General features: G+C 41.8%; 1 protein-coding gene across 3 annotated transcripts in view; it reads right to left on the bottom strand.

The window, feature by feature from the left end:
• Nucleotides 1-493: 493 nt before the first annotated feature.
• The window catches only part of LYPD6B (LY6/PLAUR domain containing 6B), a 177,410-nt gene continuing 154,704 nt past the window's right edge, over nucleotides 494-23,199 (bottom strand). For all 3 annotated transcript variants that reach the window (XM_046018109.1, XM_046018108.1, XM_046018110.1), the window contains 4 exons: nucleotides 9,741-9,893; nucleotides 6,855-6,953; nucleotides 2,742-2,872; nucleotides 494-1,245 (listed from right to left, as the gene is read on the bottom strand). In XM_046018109.1, the coding sequence (XP_045874065.1) occupies nucleotides 1,066-1,245; nucleotides 2,742-2,872; nucleotides 6,855-6,953; nucleotides 9,741-9,855 (525 nt within the window). In that variant the 5' untranslated portion in view covers nucleotides 9,856-9,893 and the 3' untranslated portion in view covers nucleotides 494-1,065. The remainder of the gene's footprint in view (nucleotides 1,246-2,741; nucleotides 2,873-6,854; nucleotides 6,954-9,740; nucleotides 9,894-23,199) is intronic.

The following is a 23,199-nucleotide window of genomic DNA, read 5'->3' on the forward strand; positions in this document are numbered from 1 at the left end:
TCCATTTACTCATCCCCGTGCATACAAGGGTAGAGTGTCTGAAGATCACCCCAGTTGTAAAGGCAGGAAATCAGGATTCTGGAAACAGAAAGAAGTTGTTGAGACTGTTAAAAAGGGAAAGATGAGACAAAGGGACCAAACATTTTAGCACATTTTTAGAAAGGATCTCTCGGAGATCCGGCCATTCAGAGAAAAGTTGACCATATGCGGGAGGGGGCCTCTTGCCAGTTTCTTTGAAGTTAAGCTGCTACTGGGGAGGAGGCCTCATAGGAGGAGTTATCTTTCTGCATCAGAAAGGCTTCCCGGCCTTTTCAATTCACTAATTTGCATTGAACATCCCAAGAAGTGTCCTTTCCAAAAAAGAAAAAAACTAGGTCACTTTGGCATGGAAGTTTATAATTTAAGCCAGAATATATCACCCATGGTACATGGAAACATGACTTCAGTGACGTCCTTTACAACACTGGTAAATGTTTTATCTGAGATCACCAGGTCAGTCAAGAAACACACAAGCATGCATTCTACATTGTATAATTTAAAAGCTTTTATTTCCCCCCCAACATGAGCAAATGGGTTTCTTATTAGTTCAATTAGAAGTCTTCTTCCTATAGCTAGTTGCCTTTCTCATTGACTATGTCATTGGTGGAAAACTGCTTTCTCACGGGGGAAGGGTGAGATTTCATAGAGACATTCTGAGCTCGTCATGCACAGTAAGGAGATGGTCTGGCTCAGCAGCTTCCAAAAGAGTCTTGGGGTTGACGAATCCCTTCAGCTAATAGCCTGGGCAGGCAGGAGCCACACCGGCTCTTCCCTACCCACCCGCCGCAAGTGACAAAACGCAGCCCCTCTGGCCAGGAAGCCTGGAAGCCAGGCGATCTCCTTAGTTCCTGCCACGTCCCCTTCCTTGATCCCGTGGCCTGGTGCAGGAGTGTTCTAGCCCAGCAAATAACTGGCTTCCGCTTCGGGGTCCAAGCTGCAGTCTTCCGGTGCGAAACTGGTCTTCACTCAAATGTTCAGAGTTCACGCAGTTTTTCGCCTGTGCTTCAGGAGGCGGTTTCTGCTCTCCTAGGAACAGTGGCTTTGTATCAGCAGAAGCACAAAGACCCAGGCAAGCGCGGGTAAGGAGGGCGAAGGGGCACTGCCGCCGGATGTTCTCTGCGCGTGCATCACAGCGAAGACTGCGTTCGTGTGGTTGGTGGGTAACTCTACGTTACAGATCATGCCTTCACAGCAGGACCTGCACTCCTGTCACAAAAGCAGGACGACAGGAAAACGAGAGTGAGCAATGGGAAAAGAGGAAAGGCTGAAGCAAAGAGCCACTGAAGCAAGCTTCAGCGCTGAGACTGGACAGAGTTAGAGTTCACCAGCTCATCCAGTCTACGAGAGCGTCAGGCCCCCTTGAGTAACTTCCCCCTGACTGACCCGGCAGTACGGATGATCTTGAAGTAAGGACGAATCTTTTCATTTAACAGAGATTTATCTGCAGCAAGCCAAGCAGAAGCGTGTTGGAAAGAAGACAAAGGGGAATTGAATGAGACTGCCTGACTGAGTCAACAAACTCTAAGGTTTGTAAGGAAACACACTGAAACAAAAATGAAAGCAAGGAACCTTTTGGACTGGTCATTGATTTTCTTTCTCCGTACTACTTGTTAGGGGATAGTAATGGCTCTCTATTGTCTATACTAACACCTGATTCCTATCACTACAGCAGCAATGGCTTGCTAATTATAGCTGCTAGGTGGTGAAGAAGGCTTGCTCCCTCCCAGCACAAGATGTTTTCAGGGGAAGCAATCTCCTTCATAATACCTGGCATGATGCTTCGACCTGATAAAGCTAGCCAGCCATTCACAGAGGCTTCCAGGCTGGCTAGCTGAGAAAAAGTACCTTTATCAGCAGCTTTCAACCCTGGGTGCATAGGAGAATCTCCTTGGGGAGCTTTAAAAAAGGAAGATGCTGATGCCCAGGACCCTAGCCAGAAGTTCCGTTTTGGCCCATCTGGGATCCCCATCCCCCAGGACATAGCTGTGAAAGTTCCTGGGAGACTATCCTATGGAGCCGGAGCCAAAAGCCATTGTTGTCAGAACCACTTTCTGTACACATCAACTAAATCAGACTCGTGAAATTAACACACTTTTCAAGTAATTTTTTTTCACAAACATTTCAGACTTCCAGGCATATAAAAGAGGAAAATTGCTCATTTAGGATGAGAAAGTCGAGATCGGGTGATATAAAATCTATCTATAGTTCATCCTATTAAACAGATGAACTCTTTCAGACTCTCACTTCCTCATCTAAGCTGAGGTAGGGATAAGACCAGGACTCCTTAGTCAAAGTGTCCCCATTTCCCTCTCCCCACCTTCCAGCTTCACTGGGCAGTGTGCTTGGTGATACCTGGCCAAAACCAAAATCTGTGAGAGGGGTTCTGTGGGTTTGTCATTCTCTCATGGATGGTTTACTCTCCGGCTTCCAGAGCAGACTCCAATCTACCCAAAGTCCGAGGTCTAGGGTGTACTTGTGTGGCCTGGGAATTATCGGTTGTTTGTTGTAATGTTATTTTTCCTTGAAGGACAGAGAGTTTGCAACTCCTCTGTGGTCTCCGTTGCATCACTGTCAGGGAGTCCTTCCCCAAAGAGTAAACACACACACCATCTCATTCATCCTTCCTGCCTTTCCATTATGTGTAACTAACCATCAGGAACAAAAAACCTCAGGACAGTAACTTTACACACGCAACTCCTTACTGTATGTTCAGAATCTCGGCTGTGGTGGCAGCCAACAAAATGACATTCGCTTCTGGAGGCACATTTTTTGGTGATGGATGTACTTCTTCCATGACTGGTGAAGTGGTGAACTGTCAGACAGTACTGTGTATCTAGGCAAGAAGGAAAAAAGCAACCTCGTGTGTCACATTGCAAAAAAGAGACTCGAAAATCACTTCAGAAAGGACTAAACGTCAGGACAATCCTTAGATTTCCAGGCAAGAGGGTTAATGGGAGGAGTGGACACCTTGCCTTTGGTGTACCCTAAAGCTGACCTTAGGGCTGCTATTTCATATCAAGGTGCCTGTATCTCTCTCTCTCCCTATGAAACACAGGTTCTAGGACTCTATGAAACGAATGGTGTAAATGCAAGGGGCTAGAGCACTTTGGTGTATTATTCAGCATTTGTTTCTTGTCTACCAAGAGGCAAGAGGTGAAATGAAAAGCAGATGCTTCAAAGTATACATCAAGACCGGCTTCCTGACGCACGCAGTTCCTACCCACGCTCTAATCCCCTCAGCATGTTTGACTTTTCCTGAGCAGTCCCATTTTTCTCCTCTTTCTTTACTCTTACTCCTTCCGTCCCCTCCCTGCCACCGCCTAGCTCATTTCTACAACTTTCCTTAGGGCTTTAAGCACTCATGCTTTACTACTTTGAAAGAAAGTGATCTCATTCACTATCCAAGGACCTTCCACTTTAGTTTCACATCTCTCTGTAGTGATCCCAGCCACCGCAATGCTCCTTAGTTTACTGAGAAGGGACGACAGCGGCAGTATCATAAAACGGGGGGAGGGGGAGACTTGTTTAATCCGGAGAACACCTGGCTTCACAGAACGGCCTCGGCCACAAGTGAGCCCCTTCGGTCCTTCAAGCTCACTCTCTTTTAAATAAAATGATGTTAAATAAAAAGTATGCTGACAGGGGCACCTGGGTGGCTCAGTGGGTTAAGCCGCTGCCTTCGGCTCGGGTCATGATCTCAGGGTCCTGGGATCAAGTCCCGCATCGGGCTCTCTGCTCGGCAGGGAGCCTGCTTCCTCCTCTCTCTCTCTGCCTGCCTCTCTGCCTACTTGTGATCTCTCTCTGTCAAATAAATAAATAAAATCTTTAAAAAAAAAAAAAGTGGGGCGCCTGGGTGGCTCAGAGGGTTAAAGCCGCTGCCTTCGACTCAGGTCATGATCCCAGGGTTCTGGGATCGAGCCCCATATCGGGCTATCTGCTCAGCAGGGAGCCTGCTTCCTCCTCTCTCTCTCTGCCTGCCTCTCTGCCTACTTGTGATCTCTCTCTCTGTCAAATAAATAAATAAAATCTTTAAAAAAAAAAAGTATGCTGACATTTCGATAGGGTTGTTGTAACTTCAAATAATACTAACACCTATCAAGTGGGTACCAGCAGCTACACACTCTAGCATGCATTCACCCAGCCAATCCTTACGCTAAGCCTTAAGACAAGTCATATTAACACCATTGTACAGATTAAAAACAACAACAACCCAAAACCAAGGCCCACAGTTACATCGGGTAGAAGGTGGTGGAAGGTAGGATTCTAACCTGGGCTGTTTTCTAGGTTTTGTACTCTTCGCCAGAACACTATTCTGCCTCTCAGCATACTCAGTATGAAACCAGATGGTGGTGTGGGGCACTCGACAGGAGTGGCTGACTTCCATATTCAAAAGGAAAAGGAATGAATGTAATGTTTTGGAAAGGCATTTCAACTTAGACTTCAAACAAAGGAGAGCTGAAAACTGGTAGCTGTGTTGTTCATATAAAATGTCACCTGTGCTAAAGCAGCCCTGGAAAGTCAGAACAGAAGCCAGGGTAAATAAAACAAGAAATGTCATTCTTGTCATATCCTGTTACACGGAGAACCGCTCTTAACAACACTGACAGACCACAGAAGGAAAACTCGAAGGTGAAAAGGAAACCTGAGATGACATCGAACAATGGCTGTGCGCCTGTTCGCCCCAAGAAATGGTTGACTATCACTCCCCTAAATAATGTCAAATTGTACAAAATTACACCCTCGATTAGAATTCCAGATGGTTAGTATCTTTGGGGCTTGACTGGAGAACAGTCGAGAATGTACCCTCATGCACACTGGAACATGGGGTTATTTCATGGCGAGCTCTTTAAACAGCAGGTGTTCAGGGTGGACCTGGAAGCGTCCACTGGCTTCGCTTTCCCATCTCTGACATTTGCTTGGTGGTAGAAAGCTGCAGCATTCCTCTTTTGTTCACATATTTCAACAGAGATAAAACTCCAAAACCCAAATATCCATGCACATTCCCATTAAAAATGGCTTTGATGAATAAATGACAATTTGGAGCATTACACACAGATCTAGGGGGAACAGTGTTTTGATACAATTCAAAATAATAAGGTCTGTGAAGATGAAGCACAAGAAATTAGACATCAATGCCCCAATTTACTACTGTGTTCAGGGGAATTCAAAGCAAATAGCAAAAGAACCATACCCACCTTCTGAAATAAGGTAATAAAGCAAGCATCGGTCAATCTTTATAACTGTGAAATAACTAAGATACATTTCTGTGTAAAATGTAGAAATCTCCAAATGCATAACATACATTCATGTATTCACAAGCACGTACCCAATTGAGGATCACTCTATGGAAACATGAAAGAACCTCAAGAAAAAATTATAATAATTATTTTTTGAAAAGAAATCGTGACAAATACTGTCCAAGTAGATGTCATAACCATTTGTGCTAAATTACAGAATCAGGGTCCCTGGCCCCAAAAAGGTCTGCAGTGTGGACTATTTCTTGGGGCCACACACTGGCTTTCTCTGGAAGAGGTAAGGCTATTTCACTGCTTTATAGTATATGATACAGAAATTTCCAAAAGAGTCAAGGTAACAGAACACCAAAACTGGTCATCTTTAACTCTGGAAGAGATTGTCAGTTGGCTGGTTGGGTTTTCTCAGGCTTTTAGGTCTGAAAACCTAAAAAAAAAAACCAGTACCTCCTAAAAAATGTGAATAACCTGATCTTCTTAGAGCTCTAAGTAGAGCTTTCCAATTCCAAATCCCCCATCAGCACATCCGGTCTGCCTTACCGCCAAGTCTATATATATTAAATCACTGAACTTCTTGTCCCTCGATTCCTACCATCCTAGTCCCAGTTGCCATCTTCTCTTGTCTGAAGACAATGAAAGACCCCATCTGGGGTCCCCTTCTACTCTTGTCCCCAACCACCCGCTCTTCACATAGCAGCAGAGCAGTATTTTAGAACACAACTAGTATCCTGTATTTCCCTAGCATACAACCCCGTCCTGCCTTCCCATCACATTTATAATGAAATCCAAATTCGACCAGGAAAAGATCCTATGTGCCCTGGTCCTTATTTCCATGAGAACCCTTCTCTATCTCCCACTCAGTTTTACTGGCCAGTCTTCTTCCTGTTGACTGAAGAGGCCAAATCTTGTTCTCTTGCAGACTTTGCATTTGGGGTTCCCTCTTCCTAGCATGTTCTTTCTACAGATCTCCGCATGGCTGCCTTGTTTTGGTCAGTCGGGTCTTAGTTCCTCAGAGATTTTCCTGACCACCTCATCAAAGGCATGTGTTCATTCTATCAACAAGCATTTACTGAGTTCTTAGTATGGGCCAGGCAACTGGACTGGGCACTAGGGATGTGTCAGTGAACTAAGCAAACTAAGAAGATACTCAAATGTCTGTCAAATGAATGACCAAAGCATCAATGTATCTCAAGAGTATAAAAACCTTTCTTTGCTTCAGCCAGTATGTATGACTTTCCTAGAGGTATCATCAAGCATTTCTGAAATTCCTGGAGTGCCTTAGACAATATTGTGGTTTATTTGTTCTGCCTGATAAACACTATTTAAGAAATTCTCCTTGGAGACACATACGAATTGACAAATCGAGGGTATGCCATCAGTTTCCAAATACTGTCAGAATAGTCTAATATCTGCATAGTCTCTTAAATCTCTGATTGATACGGAACATCATCAGCCTGTTGATATGCTAATCTCATTATATATGGCATGTCTGCTCAGGGCCAGTTAAGAGAGACCTAAATGAGGTAGAATCACAAGAGCGTCTTCCAAACTCAGCACACTTACTTTGTGGACACCATTTGTCTTCTGCCCATCGATTGCAGTTATAATTATCTCCTGCATTTTCACAAGTAAAACACTTGAAGCTGTTTGGAAATGGCGTAGCTTTAAAGAAAAATGCATGGTGAAACAGAAAGGTTACAAAGGACAAACTTTCAAACATCAAAGATGGCACAAAATTAGCAACTTTTGTTACATCAAACAAAACGTACAAGCCATCATCCTGAAAACTGCTGTTGCTAGCGAGCTGGAGGTAATTGCCAGACTTCGGGGCATGTTTTTTTCTCCCTTTTCTTTAAATACTTTGCCTACTTATCTACTAGAGAGTAAGGAAAATGATCCCACAAGCCACTCTGAAATATCGCTCCATTACAATTTATAACTTGGGAATAAGTGCAAATTGAGAGAATGGGCAAGGGTGGGGATAGTGTCAGAACCGAGAACTTGGTACAGAGTGGCCCCTGAGAAGAACTAGAGTCAGGTAAGTGTGAGCTTGAGTTCTATTCCTCCTACTAAGTAGCTGTGTGGTTTTTATATTTCCAAGAAATAATAATATTTACAGTAACACTAACAATGAAGATCCCCAGGACATGCAGAGGAATCCTGAATATTAAACAGGAGGTTGCAATAAAAATATCTAGAAGAGTCCCTGCCCCCGTGTCAAATCATGCTAGTTTCTGTCCACATGCCCTTCCATTACAGCAATCTCACTTGATGTATGTCAATTATCACAGCATTAGACCTCAGTCAGGAATGTACATTTCCTATAAGGATGGAAGTAATTCTCAGGCTCTTATGCTCAGGCTAGAGCATTACAGAAAGCAGGAAATTATGACTGCTGGCTATCTGCATTGAAAGCAACTAGAATGTCCTTTCTGTCTCTATCCTTTTTTTTCCTACCTTGTACCTTGTTGTTTTAGTGAGAAAGAAGTCAAAAGTATAATGAATTTGACATTTCTTTACAAGCCATGATATAAAGCCTTGTGTAAAACTTTCAATTCTTCCATTTCTGGAGAATAAAACAGATAAAGATCAAGGAGAACCCCAAACCACCCTAGTAACCTGACCACGCATTGGTCAATTTTTTTTCATTTTTTTAAATGTGTTTTTTTCTTATCATAAAATTGTATTAGACCTAAAAAGTTGAAAATGTATAATTTAGATTTTATGAAAACTGTGTTTTTGCCATGTCATAAATAATGTAATATAATCATAATATGATCATTACCAATTTAGAAGTGTATAATAAATGATAGTTCAAGGTGTGTGTGTGTGTGGTACACATGTGTAATGTGTGTGTGATATATATGTGTATGCACATGCACACACAATGTCCTAAATAATAAAAAAACAAAGTAAAGAACAGTAATGATATAGGCTTCATTTAAAAGTAGTATAGGGGTGCCTGGGTGGCTCAGTCAGTTACGTGTCTGACTCTTCATTTCAGCTCAGTTCATAGTCTCAGGGTCATGGGATCGAGTCCTGCATCAGGCTCTGCATTCAGCGCAGACTCTGCTTGAGATTCCCTCCTTTCCCTCTCTCTGCCCTCTCCCTACTCACATGCATGCTCTCTCTCAAATAAATAAATAAATCTTTAAAAAAAAAAAAAGTAGTAGTATAAATACGGTGGTTCCTAAACCTGGCTGTGCATCAATAATATCAGGAAAGCTTTCCTAAAAAGGAGAGGGGGTTTGGGAGAGAAGGAAAAGAAAAAAATAATCTGCATCCACCCTTCCGACGACTGAATCTCTGCAGAAGGGACCAGGGAATACGTAGTTTTAAAGTCTTTTATCAAGATTCTGATACTCTTCCAGGTATGGGAACCCCAGGCATTGGTGTTTCTATCAAACAATTGTTATCTACAACAATCTTTCCCTAATAAAACATATCAGAGAAGTTTTACTTGTCTGAAGAGAAGGGAAGACAGAGGATATCTGCATACAAGCACACATATACACATATATGTATGTAACATGCAGAGTCTGCTCGAGATTCTCTCCTCCTCTCCCTTGGCCCCTCCGCGTTCGTGTGCTCTCGCACTAAAATAAATAACATCTTTTAAAAATATATATATATTTATTTTTTCCTATAGATGATATTCACTGATACTTTTTTTTTTTTTTAAAGATTTTATTTATTTATTTGACAGAGAGAGATCACAGGTAGATAGAGAGGCAGGCAGAGAGAGAGAGGGAAGAAGGCTCCCTGCCGAGCAGAGAGCCCGATGCGGGACTCGATCCCAGGACCTGAGATCATGACCCGAGCCGAAGGCAGCGGCTCAACCCACTGAGCCACCCAGGCGCCCCTACTTTTTTTTTTTTTTTTTAAGAAATTAGTGGGAAAGTTTTCTTTCTAATAGTGACTGCACATTATCAATAAAAATCCAAGTAGCCTTTCCCTCTTTTTTTTTTTTTTTAAGAAATTAGTGGGAAAGTTTTCTTTCTAATAGTGACTGCACATTATCAATAAAAATCCAAGTAGCCTTTCCCTCTAAATTTCAAACAAACTAACCTGTTCCAAAATTGTTAATGACCATTTGAAAGAATGTATCATTTATGGAGAAACTTCCTACAGCCAATATCCTTCTACGAGGAACAGATCAACAAAGAACACTGAATTTTCTCTGCTAAGCCATTCTTGGGAACAATATTCAAGAGCTTAAACAAGGACCCCTTGGAAACTTGAGCAGAAAGCCAAATCATTTTAAAGAAATAGAACAAACTTCTGTCACCATGAATTACCCCTCCCCATGGAAGCAGGGACGACTTCCTGGTTTATTCTAGGTGTAAACCAAATGTTACAGAGCAGGCAAAGTTACGATAGGTGGAAAGAAGGTCTCTGAATGATCACCCTGACCCCACAGCCATAAACTATGACTCGACCAGTACTTACGGTCCAGAGGAGGCCTCACGTTGTAGAAGTTGATGTTCTTGCCCAATGCCCAGTTTTCTGACAAGATGAAGACCTGGACAGCAGCGACAGCCAGAGCATGACGGAGGGGCAGCATTCTGATCTTGGCTGTGGGAAAATCCCAGACTCACATATCTACAATGAAGAGAGAGACTGGTCACAGTTATCTGCATTTTGTGTATCAGTAGGAGAATGTTTTGCTTCCCTTTGGAAATCCTGATTATTCAAATATATTCCACCATCTACTTGTTCTGTAGGGCCCATACCTGTTGGTAAACAGCATTCTTCCCACTCAGGTGAAAGTTTTTGTTGTGTTGTTCTTGCTGCTATTTTTGTGTTTTGTTTTGTTTTTTAAGATTTTATTTATTTGACAGAGAGAGAGAGATCACAAGTAAGCAGAGAGAGAAGAGGAAGCAGGCTCCCGTCAATCTGAGAGCCCTATGCGGAGCTCGATCCCAGGACCCTGAGATCATGACCTGAGCCCAAGGCAGTGGCTTAACCCACTGAGCCACCCAGGCACCCCTGTTTTTGTTTTTTTAAATGATTTTATATATTTATTTGACCAAGACAGACACAGCCAGAGAGAGGACACAAGCAGGGGGAGTGGGAGAGGGAGATGCAGGCTTCCCGTAGAGCAGGGAGCCTGAGGTAGGGCTCAATTCCAGGACCCTGGGATCGTGACCTGAACTGAAGGCAGACGCTTACTGACTGAGCCACCCAGGTGAAAATTAAGCGATTACTGCCTTCTACTGGTCAGGCCTTGACACCAGCCAGCAGAGCTGGAGCCAGACACCCAAAGGCCTTTCAGGCTCCAGTAGAACAAGCAGCTGCAGGGGTGTTGCTGCACCCCATTCTCTCACTGCCTGAGGCTAACCGGGTGCTTTGTGGTGAATCACCCAATCTCTTACTGACCAGGGTTCAGAGCATGATCCGCTAAAGTTATACCAAGCCACCTTTCTGTCAACACCATTCCCTGAGTAAACACTCAAGTTTGAGAAATTCTGCAACATTTTCAGAACCTGGAAGGAATCATAAGAGTTGGAGCAGAGGGAAGCACAGTCCGTAAAAGAACAATGAATTTGAGAAAGTGAGTCTCTGCTGGATCCCAGAGCATAAGGCATGGAGAAGAGAAAGGAGTCACTGTAAGAATGCCATCCCCAGGGGCACCTGGGTGGCTCAGTGGGTTAAGCCTCTGCCTTCAGCTCAGGTCATGGTCTCAGGGTCCTGGGATTGAGTCCCGCATGGGGCTCTCTGCTCAGCAGGGAGCCTGCTCCCCCCCCCCGCCCCGCCCGCCCGCCCGCCTTTCTCTCTGCATACTTGTGATCTTTCTCTCTCTCTCTCTCTCTCTCTGTTAAATAAACAAAATAAAATAAAATAAAAAGAATGCATCCCCACCTGTGTCTGTCTTACCTGGTGCAAGAAGCTGCCAGTAGGTTCTAGAGGAAGCAGAATAAAAGTTCTTTGAAAAGCTGAAAACCACGTGTTAATCCTAGCCCACAAATACTACTCACAGCTTTCAAAGACTTAAGGTAGGCAGGCTTGGTACCCATGAAACAACAGATGTCCAAAGAGCACTGAGTGAGATGGTTCATCTTAAGTTCCCAGGGTCCTACCCTCTAGAAGCAACCTGGTAGCAAGAAGATCTTCAGGAGAGATGCTAAGAACCTATTGCATCACCACAAACACATTCTCTTTTGCAAGGGGGAGGTGTGGAAAGTGGAAAAGAATGTAACTTGGAGTCCAAAGACTTTGGTTCAGGTATTGGCTCTGCTCTCTATTAGCTGCCTGAACTTGGGCAAGCTCTGGAAGCTCTATTAACCTCAATTTCCTCATCTATAATGTGGCTTAATAACACCTGCTCTGCCCACATGTCGGGGTAATTGCAAGCATCAAATATAGGCTCTGGTAGACTCACACAGGATAGTGTAGTAACAGCACTTGTAATACAAGTCTGTGAAAATGCTAGCATCTTAGAGTTCAATAATATTGCCTGAGTTCATTTTCTTGTTGCTGAATCAGCTGGTCTCAGTAGGTTTAGGGAATTTTTCAAAGAAGAAAATTTTGTGATCTCTGCACATTTGAGCATAATCCTTCACATGGAGATTTTGTCTGAAGGCAGGCTACTAATGCATGGAATCTGGGGATTTTACTTTTCTTGTGTTAGGAGTAGATTGGTTTTCCATGTGTGGCTAATGTCTATCTCTGGAGATGGAACTGGATAACGGACAAAATCCAGCCACAGCACCTCCATCCCTACTGACAGCTTCTGTCACTGAGAACTGAGTCTCTAAGGAAGTACTCAGTGTAAAGGAAAACCTGGAAAGCTTCAAAAATTAATACTGCTAAACTTTATATACTGCATTTCATTTCAGTTCAGGACAGAATGAGACCTACTGTTTCTATATATTTTTTATATATCTTTTACATGAGAAAATATATATATATATTTTTTTCCTGGTTCTACTTTAGAAACCAAAATTGACCTTTCAGAGTTATCAGATTTCCAAATCCTATTCATATGCTCTTTCTGAAGAAATAGACATTTCTTAGAGCTAACTGTATTACTCCTTACAAACAAGTCATTACACTGGTACAAATTCTACTTCTCCTATTCATTTCTCTGAGTTGGACAGTTCCATAGTCATTATGAATCTGGATACCAGGAACGAAGACCCCTGCTTTACACCAGTGGGGAGTCTTTGAGTAGGGGAGACTAAATTTCTTTCAAAAACCTCAAATTCACTGTGTTCCAATAGCCACCCTGTATGATGTCTATGATTCTAGATTGAAGAGTCATATTGTCTACATTCAGTCCCTTTTCCATCACTAAGCAAAGGTGGGACTTCAGACAAGTTGATTAAACTTCCCAAGCCTCAGCTTACCCATCTGTAGAAGAGGCATAACAACAGTCCCTACCCCAGGGTGTTGAAGCACAGGCTAAATGACACCACGTGTATGAAGCACTCTACCAAGTGCTGGGCACATGGACACTTTCTATCTGGTAGTAAAGAGCATTGGCTCAAATGCATCTTTTCAAACACAGAGCCTCATGCAAGTTCCTTAACCTCCCATACAACAACTTATGCGTCTATAAAATGGAAGTAATAACACTTACCTCATAAGGTTGTGGGAATTAGTTGATATTATGAAGCACTTGAACTATCTCATCAGATATGTTTGCCATTTTCTACTACTCCCCAGATAAACACGCCCTCTGCTGAACCAGAAATCACAAGCCAGAATCCCTGGTTTGCCTCATGTAATCTCTATGTGAGACAGAAGCCCATTCCTTCATTCAACGTGGCATTACTGACATGTAGTGCACAGAAAGACCTTGTTACTACTGGATCTCCAAAAAGGTCTTTGCTCTCATCATGTCTGCATTTTAGAAGAAGAAGATAGGAAATAAATATGGGAAAAACATAATTTCAGATAATGCTAATTCTGGGATAAGTACAATAAAGAGATGTGTTGGAACAGAAGGAGCTGCTTTACGTATATGGTGAGCCCAGGATGAGAAGGAAGCATCCAAGCAAAGAATCAAGAGAAAAGATACCACGGTCCCAAGATAAGGAGTGTGCCTTGTTGAGGAACTCAGAAAGTGGCCAGTGGACCAGCATGTTTCCAGAAGGGGGGCCTGGATCATACAAGTACTTACAGGCCATGGCAAGGATTTGGGATTTAACAAAAAATCAAATTGGTTTTAGATTTCTCTAATTTTGAAAAAACTGCTTTGTCTCTGCAGAGTGATAGGTCCCAAATCCTTAGCCTTATTTCTAACTCCCAGAATAAAGGGATGCCAATAATAGAGAATATAGAGGAATGTAGAATTCACCTATCTGGGAATCCCAAAGACATCTCTGAATAAAAGAGTGGATGGGCAGACGACTTAAAATCGACCAAAGGAACAACACACCCAAGGATTAAATTTGTATTTGGGTTTTTCCATTCTTCAAAACAGCACCATAGGGAAGGTGGCCTTATTACCATTGTACAAGAGAGGGTCAGAGACTGCGTGTAAAGACCCTAGCACACTGCCTGGAAAATTCCCTCAAAACAGTTCTACATAGCTTCCTCTAGCCCCCTAGCCTTGAGCGGTAAGGAAAACAAACTGTAGGAAAATTGCTTCCAAACGGACTGTCTTTTCATTTCATTTTCAGCTAAAACAGCACAGTCTTATTCCATCAAAATTCTCTAGAACTGCAGAAGTTTTACCTGTCAAATGAGGAAAACACTAAATAAAAACATCGCCTATTTTCCAGCCGGCTCTATAATCCATTCCCCTACCCTGCTTTTCCCCTAAGTGCCCAGATCCATCTCTATCTGCTCTGCAGTGGGTAGGTTTGTGTTAACATGACTGTTTTATCTTTCACAACCAAAAGACATTAGGATAATGAAAAAGCAAATGACTAAGTATGGTATCTGAAAGTTGTTTTACATTTAGAATCATTTCACAGAGACTCTGAACTAAAAATCATCTGCTGCGACTCTGCTGAGTAGGCTTTCAGTGCCGTCTCGGTTACAGAACAAGGTTACAGTAGAGCTTGGATTTTGTGCCAAAAGGAAAACAAAAAAATCTTCATTCTGTTACTTTCTCCAGGACCATCACATAAAGCAGAGTTCTTCATAGGGGGGAGGAGTGACCTGTAAGCTTCTTAGGGTTATTTGCAAAAATTTTGTCTATACATATTTCCCCCCTGGGCTGAGTATCTCAAAGGAATCAGACCCAAATGATGGTGAAGAGAGTGAAAAGAGTGAGGAGAGGCTGCATGCTGTTTCAGGATACAGCTGTCATGATTGGGCTTCCTTTGACTTAGATGTTTATATGTTTGGCACTAAGAAAATTCCGTACATACATCAGGGATGTGGTAAACACTCCTCAAGTTCAAGGGTAGCTCAAAAACATTCCTCCCCAGACAGAGCACATTATTTTTATACTATTTTCCCAGATGTAGGCCTGGTCAGAAACCCCTCACCTGCAGTGCTGGCCTTCCATTTGTTTTATGATCTCTTTGGAAAATATGATAATTCTTGTTCCAGAAGGCAGTGTGCTTCTTTGCCAAGAGATGGGGTGCTTTCTGCAAAGCACCTTTATAGGGATACCACAGGGATGGGCAACTCTCAGGCCTTCCAGGAAATGGCAGGTAGCCAGATTTATAAACTTGCAAAACCGCTTGAGACTTTGGCCTACTACTACTCAGAGTAAAGGACCTACACAGCACTTGGTCCAAAAGCATGACTATGTCCCAGGTCTGAGTAGTCATCATCATCATGTCCTATACATGCCATTTTATGCATCCACAGAAAACACGCAAAGCTGATGGGAGCTTCAAGAAGCAGCATAACCTTGACACCATTAATAATCTGGGGGCAGGAACATGACCTATGTTATTTTTTAATTACCTGGGTTAAGGTTCAGTGCATGGTAAATACCCTATAAACACCTTTTTGAATAGAACCAACATCTTAGCTATGACCTATAAGGAACGCTTCCCTTAGCAAGTAAGACAGAGATTGTGGGCAGTAAGGAATTGGTAGAGTGTCCAAAGATAAAGAAATGGACTCACAAGGACAGATGAAAAAGAAGAGTCCAGATAGATGTGGTAAATACTGGTACTTCCTGCACAGTTGCTGAAAATGAGTCAGCAAGCCAAGGCTAACTCCAGCTGCCAATAAAACAAATGAAATGGATAATTTAAAGGAGGTAGCTCTGCTAAGTCCAACATGCCCATCAACACTCACATTCACACCTTCCTGAAAGCATCACTTATCCAGCAGTAAGACACTAATGACAAACTTTAATAGGCCTAGCTTCTCTTGTAAAAAGAAGGCAGGCAAAGTGGAAAGTCAAAATGAGTGCTGAAACTTTACTCAGAAAGAATGGACTTGATGAAAACACTGCTCTCAAGAGGAGAAACTTGGCAGAAAACGTCACCATCCACAACAAAGGTTATGTTACTTGGTTCTGGCTGCTGGGCCAGGTGGGCCAATGGAGATACTCTGGTTCCCATCAAATTCAAGAACAGTGTTTCATGGGACTTATGCCAGACTCTGTGCTAGTTCCCTTCTTTGCAGGGGGACTGAGTTCCCAACTGCTAACCTTGCCTGGCCATCAAGAGCCCCACTCCTACAACGAGAGCTTCTACATTTTCTAATTAGTATTCTATTTCTGGTACATGGAAAATCTTTCTTCCCCCTAAGTTTAAATATAAATTTCTTGGGGCACGTGGGTGGCTCAGTCAGTTAAGTGTCTGCCTTTGGCTCAGGTCATGATCCCAGTGTCCAGGGACCAAGCCCCGAGTTGGGCTTCCTGCTCGGCAGGGACCCTGCTTCTCCCTCTTCCTTGGCCCCTCCCCACCCATGCTCACTTGTTTGTTCTCTCTCTCTTTCTCTCGCAAGTAAATAAATGAAATCTTTTTAAAAATACATAAATCTCTTTAAAGATATTTAATCTAGCCTTTTTATGTGCCTGGAGCAAAATACAGGAGAGAAATTAACCTTATGCCCAATCTATTATTTTCATCAGGAAATACAAAATCTCCATGGACAACAACATTCACTAAGGAAAAATAGGGTCATGACTCAACCTCTCATTACCAGCTTATCCAAATCGTAAAAAGTAGTAGGACTATAAGCCATGTTTTTATACCAGGTACTCTGCTGAGCACTTAGAAAATAATAAATAAGAGACATAATCCCAGTACTCACACATTATCATTGGGGCCAAAAACTCAATGTAAGATGTATCTGTCAAGGGTTAATATAATCATTTTAAAAAGGAGGAAAAACAACAGACTTTAGGTTCAGAAAGGGCACCCAGAATAAAATTCTGGCTCTACATTTTTTTTTTATAACGGGATCAGCATTTTTAAAAGTTTTTATTTAAATTCCAGTTAGTTAACATATCGTGTTATGTAAGTTTCAGGTGTACAATGTCGTGATTCAACTTCCATACAACACCCAGCACTCATCACCAAAAATGACCTCCTTAACTCCCATCACCTATTTAACCCATCCTCTCACCCACATCCCCTCTGGGAATCATCAGTGTGTTCTCTATGGTTAAGAGTCTGTTTCTTGGTTTGCCTCTTATTTTCCCCTCTTTGTTCATTTGTTTCTTAAACTTTACATATGAGTGAAATCATATGGTATCTGTCTTTCTCTGACATGATGTTGACAGTGATGTTGAGCATATTTTCGTATATCTGTTGGGCATTTGGATGTCTTCTTTGGAGAAAGGTCTAGTCATGTCTTTAGCCCATTTTTTAACCGGATTATTCCTTTTAGGGGCATTGGATCTTTTACGTTATTTATAGTATACTTGGATACTAACCCTTTATCTGATATGTCATTTGCAAATATCTTCTCCCATTCCATAGGCTGCCTTTTAGTTTTGTTGACTGTTTCCTTCACTGTGCAGAAGCTTTTTGTCTTGATAGAGTCCTGATAGTTCATTTCTGCTTTTGTTTCCCTTGCCTCAGGAGACCTATGTAGAAAGAAGTTGCTATGGCTGATGTCAGTCAAGTTACTGCCTCTGTTCTCTTCCAGGATTTTTATGGTTTCAGAAACATCTAGATGTTTCATCCATTTTGAATTTATTTTTGTGTATGGTTAAGAAAGTGGTCCAGTTTCATTCTTTTGCATGTAGCTGTCCACTTTTCCCAAAACCATTTGTTGAAGAAACTGTTATTTTCCCATTGGAGATTTTTTTCCTGTTTTGCCAAAGATTAGTTGACCATAGAGTTGTGGGTTCAATTTCTGGGTTTTCTATTGTGTTCCATTGATCTATGTGTCTACTCTTATGCCAGTACCACACTGTCTTGATGATGACAGCTTTACAGTAAAACTTAAAGTCTGGAATTATGATGCCTCCAGCTTTGCTTTGCTTTTTCAAGGTTGCTTTGGCTATTTGGGGTCTTTTGTGATTCCACACAAATTGTAAGATTGTTCTAGCTCTGTGAAAAATGGTATTGTATTTTGATAGGGACTGCATTAATTGTGTATGTTGCTTTAAATGCGTTATGTAGTATTGACATTTTAACAATATTTGTTCTTCCAATCCATGAGCATGGAATGTATTTTCATTTCTTTGTGTCATGTTCAATTTCTTATGAAAACTATAAATTCTGCTTCTACGTTTACTAACCAGGTGACCACAGAGTTAAGAAATACTGTCCCCACTTGTCAATAAGATAAGGGAGGCTTAGAGCCATGTAGGTAATTTCTTAAGCTGTTGTAGGAATTGGGTGTAATCACACAGATAAAGCAGCTTTTAACTTAGATGGCGTTGAAGAAATGTTAGATCCCTACCTTCCCTCCTCATTTCTTCAGACATCGTTAGCAGGAGAACAGAGATAAGATTAAGGGATATAACTGTCCAATTCTGTTCCATACTAGCTGGACCAAATCTGGTAAACAGTATTGATTTCTTTGCACTAATTTCTAAAGGATATTTAGGAATTATCTTTCTTGCAACCAAATGAAAAGTTGGAAGGAATCCAAGGTTCTTTCCACATCTAATATTTTATGATTTTTATGGAAGGATACTAATGAAGATTTCCAGTTATACCATTAAAAAGTCATAAATGTAATACAGTATTCCCATATTTCAGATTCCTGCTATAATGTGTAGAAGGATTAAAAACTTTTTAAAATCTCATCAATCATAGGATCAAAAATTCACAGAAATGAATATCTCATTTCTAAATAGCAGGCTGCACATTTTACAGTTGCTAAAAAGTGTTTTCTCCTACATGCAACCTGAAAAAATGTCTAAAACAGTGCTGATATTAAAATAACATTATGCAAATGAACCTTAAATCTAATCATGAGTTAATACAAGGCAGTAAGTGTGCAGTTTAAATAGTCAAATCAATTTTAAAGACAACTATCTGAATGTGTTTCAAATTTTAAGAAAAAAAAAACTAAAAAATAAAACCTTTCCCAAGTAATAGCTTTTCTACTGAGTTTTTGTCAAAAACAAGAGTTTACGTGTTTTGAGAAGGTTTTGATGACACTGGAAGAGACGGTTAAGAACGCCGCATGAACGCGATTAAAAAGCTTAGATGATTAGGAATTGGATAATGTGCTCCTTCTAAAAAGAATCAGGATTGGTTTGCCGGGGTTTTATTGAACTATTTGGACAAATGGTGGGAACCTAATAAATAGATGTTAACTGATTAAATTCGAGTATCCTTCATACAGGTGAAATAATTTTTGCCCAGTTTATATCCATAAACGATTTTTAGGAGGCTTATGCCAAATCACTTATGCATCGAGGCTCTCAAAATGCAGAGTAAAAACCTTATTAGATGAGAGAAAGATCTTAACCGCTAAACTTCATTCATCTACTGTGCATTACCTTTCGCTCTGTACGTCTTAGGGACGAAGGGGGACACATATTTTCATTATTTGATAAAAGCAAGCTCTTTCTGATACTTAGTTCTCAAACTGATGGGCCCAATGTCTCATCATACAGAGAGCAATAAACAACATATGGACGATGCCTGAAATTTGTTTCAAAGAGCTCCAGACGCATCCCTCAATTGGCCATTTCTTTAAAAAAGAAAAAAGCCAAGGGCATCATATTAAAAGATAATTCTATAGTGATATTTCTGTTGTCGGGGAGGTAAATGCGAGAGATTATTTTCTTTTCCATGAGAGAAGCGGGTCTTTAAATTTGAGAGAAAGATACCAGCGGACAGGCGTTCTGCAAGAGAGCTGCGGGCACACAGGTGTTTAGTGCTGTTAATGAGCAATTCCACTGGCACAACTACACAGACATAAACTAAGCGGCAACACAGGCTGGGCACAGAAGACATTGCTTTTATGTCCCATACTCTTGCTTGCTTTACTGAACCCGTTTCTTTTAATAACCAATCAAGGCTCTCATAATAGAAATCAAGGCTGAAATGTCCAACAGCTGGCTAAGAATCCATTATTCTACATTTGTTGGAGGGATGTTTCTTGCCAAGCGCACATTCTCATATTATATGGCATACACAACTCAACTGAGAAAATGTAGCTTTCAGGGTCAGCATGTAGATGACGGCTAGGACTTCTGACTTCATTTGGTATCAGCTGACAGAGAAAAGGGACCATAAAAACAAAGCGTGCATAGAGATGTGTTCCTCATTTGAATCTCCCTGTATCTATTCTAACAGGAGAGAATGTCTTTACAAAGCAGAAGTCTTAGGCGATCAATTCATCTGGATATGTGTGCATGCATATATGCACTCCCACACACACATGTACACGTGTGCATATACACAGACACAGAATTCTTTTAAGATTTTATTTATTTATTTGACAGACAGAGATTACAAGTAGGCAGAGAGGCAGGCAGAGAGAGAGGAAGGGAAGCAGGCTCCCTGCTGAGCAGAGAGCTGGATGTGGAGCTCCATCCCAGGACCCTGGGATCATGACCTGAGCCGAAGGCAGAGGCTTAACCCACTGAGCCACCCAAGCACCCCACAGACACAGATATATTTTATTGAATGATTGGATTGTCTAAGTGTTAACTACATGCCAGGTTGTAAAAGTGTCCCTAGAACTCTGTATGAAAGACCCATCAAGTCAACTGTTTTCAGCACCCAATTGGTTATCTTCCAATTGGGAGAGGGTTAGGATGCAAAACTGTTATTCTCTGGCTAGTCTGTCATCATTCTTCTGCACTAGGGTTTTATGTCACTGACCATTGTTTACAGAGCCCCCACTAACTCAGCTTCATTCTTGATTCTACAGCTAAAATAGATCACACAAGTAAGCAACATGTTTGTGGATACCATTCTGAAAACAGAAGGGCATTTTTTTTTAAAGATTTTATTTATTTATTTGACAGACAGAGATCACAAGTAGACAGAGAGGCAGGCAGAGAGAGAGGAGGAAGCAGGCGCCCCGCAGAGCAGAGAGCCCGATGCGGGGCTCGATCCCAGGACCCTGAGATCATTACCCGAGCCGAAGGAAGCGGCCTAACCCACTGAGCCACCCAGGCACCCCCAGAAGGGCATTTTAAAAAAAACACAAACTGCACACTATGGCAAAAGAATATCATGCTGACTTTTGCATAGTCACAAAATCCGGGGCAGATTAGTCAAAGAACTCTCTGGAAGCTGACAAGCTTATAAAAGCAATCCTAATAAAAAATATCTGCATTCTGCATATATAACAAAGTTACAGCATGTCGCTTGCTCTATAAATTGTCACTATTACCACTTGGAGCAGAAGGAAATGTACATATATAAAGATATATATGTGCATAATTTCATATTCCCAGAGGAAACTGAAAAATTATGTGCATTAAATAGTGTTTTAATTGCAACATGAAAAACTGCATTTAAGCAATAGTTCATGATTGCACAAGGGTAAAGCCAAGTGTAAATGTTGCTGAGTATAATGGCAGAAAAATGGCCTTTGTAGGCAGCCTGGTCTGGGTGCGAATTCTGACCCATCACTTGTTGGATCTACTATCTCTAGCCATTCCCTCTATTTCTCTGAGACTCAGTTTCCTTATCAGTAAAATAGAGATACTAAATATCTGTTTTGCAGAAAGCTGTGAAAATTGGAGAATAAATAAGTCCTTACCCATTGCCATTGTTGTCAAATTACCAACGGGAAGGGAAATGTAGAGATTTATGATTGGTTCCTCTATAGATTACAGGCTGGCAAATATCATTAAATTCATGCAACACCTACTTGATTAGGACTGAAATTCAATATACATTTTTTCAGCTCTCAAATTCTATGATTGTCTGAGCATATATGAGAGAAGGATGTAAAATTCCTCTGAAGACCAATTTTAGGAAAACTACTCTAGAATACATGTGGGAACAAGAAGCCTAAGTGTAGCATTTTCATTTATCTGTTTTCTGATAAATCTATATTCTCAGCCTTTACTTACACAATAGGCAGTTGCTCTTACAAAGTTTGCTTTCAAAAGCAGCAAGCTCTGTGCCTCACATGGGTCCTTACCTGTACTTGCCACTTGTCTTTAAAGGCCTAGCTCATGGGGCACCTGGGTGGCTCAGTCATTAAGCTCTGCCTTTGATCCCAGCGTCCCGGGATTGAGCCCCACATCCCACATCCCTCATCCCCATTGCATCCCTTATCCCACATCAGGCTCCCTACTCAGCGGGAAGCCTGCTTTCCCTCTTCTAGTCCCCTGCTTGTGTTCCCTCTCTCACTGTGTCTCTCTCTGTCAAATAAATAAATAAAATCTTAAAGGCCCAGTTCACATATTTTTCATTCATTCAACCTTACTGTATCTGCTCCAACCCACGGGTTGGGCTCTACTCTGAAAAAGGCTTGGGGTTCATTTGGGGACAGAAGACTATATCCCTCCTTGGTTAGCACTGGATTGGGCACAGCAAGTTCTTAGCCCTTGCTTTTAGAGGAGCTGAGAGTTTCTAAAGATCTCTCACAATTGTAGGCATTACCAATAAAAATACATTGGGAGGGAAAAAAAACCTTTTTCATCATCTCGACCATAGAATTCCCATTTCAACTGTTTCTGTAGATTTTAGGCTAACGCTGTGGACATTGTGAGGACTCTCTTTTCAGCAATGGTCTACCCAACTACGACCTAGTCTATTCACGTGTTGTTCGACACACACTACGGCAAGCTCGGAAAATGCTATGACCACACCGTTTTCCCAAGCTGTCCTCACAGGATGGAAGGGAAATGAACCCTCCAGGCGTTCACCTTTTGTCCTTCCAGACCTACCCTCTATCTCTCTCCACCCTGCTCTGTGCCCTGCAAAGCCAAGTAAAGACCACTGACACAGTTCTTTTTTCCACAGACTTCCAATTTAGTTTGACTAATGGCAGAAACTGGCAGGTTGAAGGATGGGAAGAAGTTGAGAGTGGGGTACATATTCCCTTGATTCATCCTGCCTGGTTGTTACCACACCCCTCAGCTTCCGTCTCATAGCTGACTCCACAGCTACCTTCTTTTGGGTTCTGAGAGCCATTCTCTCTCCTTGTCCTGTGAGCCTATAGAATAAACTCATCTGTGTTGCAGACCCTGGAGCATGGTACTATCTCTTGCTGGTTTTCCTAAACCTACCCATACCATTATAAACAGCATCCTATTAATTCTTTCAAATTATACCAGTCTGAATATGCTCTTGAATATGTCTGCCTGCCAAGTCCCAGCCAGGACCCTGACTGAGCCTCGAATCTGGTCCTAAAATACCAGGAGTCACTTTGGACCAAAGCATCATGGCTTATTATTACACCGGACTTATTATACTTTTTTTTATTTTATTTTACTTATTTATTTGACAGAGAGAGATCACAAGCAGGCAGAGAGGCAAGCAGAGAGAGAGAGAGAGAGGAGGAAGCAGGCTCCCTGCCAAGCAGAAAGCTGGATGTGGGACTCGATCCCAGGACCCTGAGATCATGACCTGAGCTGAAGGCAGAGGCGCCATCCAGGTGCCTTGGA

The sequence above is a fragment of the Meles meles genome, chromosome 9 (genome assembly GCF_922984935.1).
Source record: "Meles meles chromosome 9, mMelMel3.1 paternal haplotype, whole genome shotgun sequence".
Taxonomy (NCBI): Eukaryota; Metazoa; Chordata; class Mammalia; order Carnivora; family Mustelidae; genus Meles; species Meles meles.